The following is a 6,805-nucleotide window of genomic DNA, read 5'->3' on the forward strand; positions in this document are numbered from 1 at the left end:
TTAAAATTTTAAGGTCAATTACATTGACTTTTTAAGGGCAATTTTTATTTTTTTAAGTCAATAAAAATGTTGCTCTAGTTATTAGATTTACTTGATGATTTAGAATCGACCAATCTTACTATAAATAGAGCATAAAATTTTTTTTTAAATTAGAATTCAAAAACTGAACACGTATTTAATTAGTAGCAGAGGATAAGATGGAATGGCAATTCCCACGCAAAATGGCTATTGATATGCGTTGGAAAAGCCATGTCCGTTCCCGATGATCATTTCTCCTTCTGCTTGCCAGGTCCCCCAGTTTAATAAGTTAAATGATGATATCCTGCACTTTCAAGGAATTCCGAAGAATATCCTTTCCTTTGACCGATGATATGTTATTGGCCCACAAGAAAATAAATTTTATGATATCCTCCAAAGGTACTCTGGCTCCCTCTAGCCAAGTTCCTGTACATTTTTACAACGTATTTTATACCGGCTTTCAATCCAGAACTAGTTCTGCACTCTCTTTTGTGACAATACCATAACGGTGGCGTCTTTTGGTAAATTGAACAGGTTGAGTTCACGTCACATTTAAATTTATAACACGTGGGATTATTATTTTATTTTATTGTAATTAATTATAAAACACATATATTATCACTGGAAAAAATAGTATTATTTTGAAACTCGCTAAAAAGTGGCTGTAGACTACTACAAAAGTACCGGAATTTTTTAGTTCTGGGACCGAGGACTCCCGACGTCTCCACTGCGGTGAGATAATGCACTGTATTTCTTGATTTTTAGCGTTTCGGCCAGGTTAGCTGCGGAGCCCGGCTCTGCGGCCATTTTCGAAAGGGAAAGTCGTTAGGCCGTCAGGACGTTTACCATCCTCCCGAACCTGGCCGACCGGTTCCAACTGTGATGGGAATCCGGCAGTTTCAAGGGTCCGCTTAACTATGTCGTTCAGGGCAATGTGTCGGGGAAAGCGTCCGGAGCTTTTCTGGCACGATAATGGGTGCAATTCAAAGGGGTCAACAGTCGATCCACAGCGGCACCGGTGTTTTCGGCATACGTTTAGTCCCAGGCGCAATGAGACGACGATCCTCAGGCAATCGTCGTTCAATAAGGTTCCAATAGATCCCATAGGGATAGCGGTCAACCAAGCCCCCGAATATGGTTGCGAGGGAGCCAATAAACAAGCCAAGTGATGTTGGTTAAACTTAGGCTTGAGGTTGTTCGACTTCTGATCACAGAGAATCCTGTCCCATTCGTCTTGTGCGTGTGTATTCTGTGGAAGCTCAAGAGACATCCCAAGCCAGCGACTTTCTGCGGCGACTGACTCTGAGTCCATAGGAGATTCGGTAACGGGTTGGAGAATCTCTTGGACAAGGGTGCTCGTGGCATGTGTAGGAGAAAGAAATGCTGGCAAAGAAAGGTCAGTGGCTGACCGCACACCGATGCCGCCACGACCGATGGGGAGTGTTGCCTGTTCCCAGCCAAGATCGTCAAAGAAGGCATTACATATTGATTCGAGGCAAGTCCTGAGAGCATGGTCGAATCTGGAGAGGCTTTCGGGATTGGCAAAGCATGGAGCGCTTCTAAGTGTAAACAATAGTTTGGGGATGGCGAAACAGTTCCTCAATAGAAACAGGGCCGAATGGGAATCGATGATACCAAGATTACGGGACATTGATACAAGGTTTGGTGTTTTTTCTGATAATATCCAAACGACACCGGTGTTAAAAATCGGGGAACCCAGAATCTTGAGATTACTGGGCGAGGTGACATGGATGTTGGGAAGTAATGATTCGATAGAACCATGGGCAACGGAGAAACGGTAGACATCATAACTGATGTTAAAGATTTCAGATTTTGGGGAATTGATTTCGAGGCCAATTGCGTTTAATGCAGAAATTAAAACTCTCAGGTCGTCAAGAACGGATTCGAGAGTACCTCCGATAGTGGCATCGTCCAAATACCACGCATTGAAAACGAAGGATACACTTCTGGCAACGGGATCGATTGCCAGGGCAAAGAGAAGAGGACCCAGAGGGTCGCTTTGTTGGACACCGTTGCAGGACGAGATTGAGTGATCGCCAGCGATAAGGAGGCTGGGGCGACCGTAAGTCAATGCGACCAGGCGGGCAATAAAAGGTGAACGCCGGATAATAGATTCAAATACTACGTCCCGACGAACGCTGTTAAAGGCGTTAATCAGGACCAGCTTGACTAGAAGGCAAGGGTTATTCGGCCTATTTTGTGAGGCGGAAATGAGCTTCCTTGTTGCATGGACTACGGCTTCACAGCCGCCTTGGACGCCGACTCCAAGTTGTATTGGGCAAAATTATTTGAAAAATTGGATTTTAAAAAAGACGATTGTGGAATACAAAATTAAAATTAACAAAAGGATGAATTTTAATGATATCACAAAAATAAAGAATTTTAATAATCATTTCATTTTCGGATTTTTCTTTTTTGATTAAATGTCAGACTGCATCCTGCTCAGTGGAACGATCATTTTCGATTCTAAACAAAATCAATAAAAATGTTGCCCTAATTATTACGCATAAAATTAATAACAGCTTAGATAAACAATCAGATATTTAGTTGACGTTAGCTTTTTATTCGTCATTTAATATTGGGATTTTAATTATACATTAATTTCTTTTTACACAAAGCAACAATTTTTGATTCTTTCTAAAAACCACAGATTATCAAGATAAGTGGATTTTTAATTCAAGGTTAATGTTAAATACTTTAATTATTATAACGTTGAAGTTAATTTCAAATATTATAAAATCTCTTTTCCACTCTCCAAATATCAATAAATTGCCTAAAACATACTCGCTATAATTTTATCTTTTAATCATAAACGCAGGAAATATAATTGTTCACATAAAAATTGATAAATTTTTTTTTTTTTTTTTTTTTTTTTTTTTTTTTTAAAATTATATTGTGTTATGGACCTTGGAAATAATAAATTGGAGTATAATTTGAACATCGAGTCTGAACTAACTAACCTTCCCTTTCCTGGTGACCGAAATATAGAAGAAAAGCTGATATCGACAATGATTACTCCTCCTTCCATGCCTGAAGGAGGGTTTGGATGGTTGACAGTTATTGCCACATTCTTCTTGAATTTTACGGTTGATGGGATTAATGGTTCCGCTGGAATTATCCTTCCTGAACTTCAGCGTTACTACAACAGTTCGATCGAAGAAACGACATTGGTCTTGTCTCTGCTCATTCTCTTCACATACATTTCGTGTATTATTCTTTTGACTAGATAAGTCTCCTTACATAGCTCCAATGGCTGCTATTCTGATGGATAAACTAAAACCGCGAACTATTGTAATATTCTTTGGATTGATAGCTACTCTGTCAGTGACATTGACTTATTTCGTTGTTTCCGTGAAACTCATTGCCTTCACATTTGGAGTACTTCCAGGTCGCAAAAGTTTAATTTAATAAATTTTAGGTATCTCTTTCAGTATGTGTGTAATGTGTGCTCAAGTTATGATTAGTCTTTATTTTGATAAAAAACGGGCTCTGGCTTACAGTATTACAGGAGTAGGAAGTGGACTAGGGTCCATTCTAATGCCTTTTCTAACTTCTATGATTGTTAACAAGCATGGATTTAGATTCATTTTCTTCTTTTGGGGAGGACTTTGTTTTTTATTGCTCATTCTTGGACCCTTATATTTTCCTCTAAAATTGGCCGAAGATTACGAAAACAATTTCAAAAATCAATCAGAGAAAATAAGCGTTGATTTGGGTGATGATTCTTCTGCAGTATATATGAGAGATCTGGGAAACGTCAGCATTGATCCTTGGTTAGAAACCACGAATCTTATTTCAGTAAAGAATCATTCGATGTGGATCAATTTTATCCTATTGAGAAAAGGTCAACCGACACTATCATTTGCAGCGACTCCAAGCCTCGAAAAATAAATTTCAAGACTTATTATCAGCAAAAAACAAAAGTTTTTATTTCTTAGATTGTTGGTAGAAAATTTATGAGAACTTTTCTTTTATGAATAATTTGAACAGAAACGCAACTTTTACCACGAAACCTGGAATATTTAGACAGGTCTCGACTGCCAAAGAATTGGAAGAGATATACAACGTCCTTAGTTCCCGACATAACTATGTTCCAAAAACTACTCCACAAAAAATCAATCATTTAAAATCACACGCAAATAGTTTTTATAATCAAGTTGTCAATTATAATAATGTTAATTCAACATTCTCTGGTTTACTCAGTCAAATTAACGACGTAATTGAACGCTCGAAATCAGGAAAGAAAAATATTAAATTTAACAGTCACAGCGAAGAAGATATTTTCAGGCTAAAATACGGAGATAGAAACATAATTTCTTCAAATAATTCTTTTATTGACAAACAAACATTTAATTTCCTCAAGAAATGGATTGAAAACATGATGCTGAAACCTATATACAGGATCGATATTTTTTACATGGGGTCTAGAAAACAAATGATAAAGAAAGGACTATTGAATGATAAATCTGATTTTCTCGATAACATCCACGTTCCTAAAATAGAAATGTACCATACTATTTTTGGCAATTTAAAACATATCTTGTCCATTGTACTCGACTGGTCTATTTTCCGACTTCCTCGTCTCGTTCTTTATTTTGTCTCCATTAGTTTATTCAGTTGGGGCTCGTTTATTCCAATGGTTTTTATCGTACTTTTCGCAGGAGAATTTACACCTTTGGCACAATACTTGCCATCTATAATTGGTTGATTTTAATTTTATATTTTTAGGAGGAGGATCAATCCTTGGGCAGCTCTTTTGCGGAGTGTTTATTAGTATTTACAAATTTACTCCGTCCAGGTTGAGTGAATTTGCTTTCTTTCTCTCTTCCGTTTCCTGTGCTATTATTGCTTCATTAGAAAGACATTTCTATCCATTGGTCGTTGTTTGTTTGTTTTTTGGTTTTACATATGGTCTGTAATTTTTTCTAAATATTTTTAGGGATTTTATTGACTACGTGGCAGTCTATTTTGAGTGAAATTGTTGGTCTTCGAAGACTCACTTCTTCTCTATCCTTTTATCTTTTTTTCAGAGGAATCTCCGTTTTTATAGGATTATACACTTCAAGTTTACTTTCCGTGTGTATTTTCATTTTTAGGCATTTTAAGCAAAATCATTGGCCTCAAAGGCACATTTTATTTCGCATCTGTTTTACTTTTTGTATCAGCTATTGTACAGTCATGTATGAGATGCATTAAATCTGATAAGTCTGATTTAAAAAATACTCAAATTTTATTTTAAAGATTAATTTTAACTCGTAATTAATTTTTTGTTAACTCATCAAAGTTTATTCGATTTTAATTTTGAAATATATTAAAGAAGGAATTAAAAGTTAGATTAATTAAATTTCCTTTTTATCGAGCTGCTTAGGTCAAACAGATGTCAGAGAATACAAGTTCCCATTTAGATACCTGCTGAATGGAGTCCCGCAAGGCTCAGTGCTATCGCCAACTTTCTTAAAGTTCTATTTAAGTGACGCACCAGTCACCAAGAATAAATTACTAGTCTCATTTGCCGACGACATAATCATTGCATCAAGAGATAGTAATCTATCAATGGCCACAAATTACTTACAATTTATCTGGATTCTATTGCTGCTTGATTATAAATCAAGCAGCTATCCATTTCAACATCTAAATCGAACTAAACGCTCTTCACGACGAAACGTGATCTCAATCATGAACTCTTTGTATTTGAGAATCGTTTACCCATAAAAAAAACCCTAAATTTCGGATTTCATGAACAATCTCTGAGTTTCCTACTTACATGAATACGATATTTACTAAAGCCAGGCGCAAGCTGAACGCATTACGTGCAGTCTATGGTTATTCTTTTGGATAAGATTTTTGAAGAAAGTTGTTTGCAGCTAGCATGTGAGAGGAGTAAAGCAACGTAAATATATAAGTATTTATGCCTTAAATATTTTTCAAAAATGGCAAACTTCATTTTTTAGAATTCCGCCTTATAGTTATCCTTATGGTAGAATTAGTTATTTTCAAAATATAAATAAACAGGATTAGTTAGCTTTTTTAATTCTCATTGTTCATTAAGTTTTAATTAACCTAGATTTATTATAAAATAAGCATATAAATATAAAATGTTTGATTTTATAATTAATTGAGTTTTTTTATTAGACAGAGATAAAAACACAGACAAAAATTATATAGAACTGCCGGCGTAAGATGGCCTGGCGGTTCCCCCGGAAGATCGCAAATGAGACTCTTCGGAGAAGATGCCGAGTATCGTAATTAATTAATTCTTAAAATTAGAAAGATTGAAAAAATCCTTAAAAAAGATAATTTTATTTTTGCTTATTGTTTTTTTAGTTTAAGCAAAAAACAACTTTTTGTTGTTAATTCGATTATCGATTTTTTAACTGTGATTTGTTTCGGAGTTTAACAGCAACCGCTTTTTTTCAACTTCGCCTCATTAAAAAGCGGTCAAAATAAATAATCCTTAAATAGATATAATTTTATAGTTTTCTCTCTAATTCTGAGAGAGTGTTGGGTAAAACATGAATCCGTGCGAAATTGATTTGATTGGATAATAAGGTGATTGGTGCTGAGGACACAACTGCTGATTTTGGAAACGACATCATTATTGAGATTATTATTCAGCCGTTAAATTGGAAGATCTGTGGATGTTATGGCATATAATAACTTTTTCTTGAAAAAATTCTTTGCAGTACACAATGACCTCTGTAAGAAAGTTGTAAGTAGTTCTTTGTCGAAATGACCTATCTCATTCTAAAAAAAGAAATTTGTGACT

At 35.6% G+C, this 6,805-nt stretch overlaps 1 protein-coding gene across 1 annotated transcript; it reads left to right on the forward strand.

Moving 5' to 3' along the window:
• Window positions 1–2,939: 2,939 nt before the first annotated feature.
• LOC115231258 (monocarboxylate transporter 12-like) lies at window positions 2,940–3,930 on the forward strand. Its single transcript, XM_029801318.1, has 3 exons — window positions 2,940–3,246; window positions 3,284–3,427; window positions 3,458–3,930. Exons 1-3 carry the CDS (start codon window positions 2,940–2,942, stop codon window positions 3,928–3,930), a joined length of 924 nt encoding a protein of 307 aa, XP_029657178.1.
• The last annotated feature ends 2,875 nt before the right edge of the window (window positions 3,931–6,805 follow it).

This window comes from Octopus sinensis, unplaced genomic scaffold (assembly GCF_006345805.1).
Source record: "Octopus sinensis unplaced genomic scaffold, ASM634580v1 Contig17982, whole genome shotgun sequence".
Taxonomy (NCBI): Eukaryota; Metazoa; Mollusca; class Cephalopoda; order Octopoda; family Octopodidae; genus Octopus; species Octopus sinensis.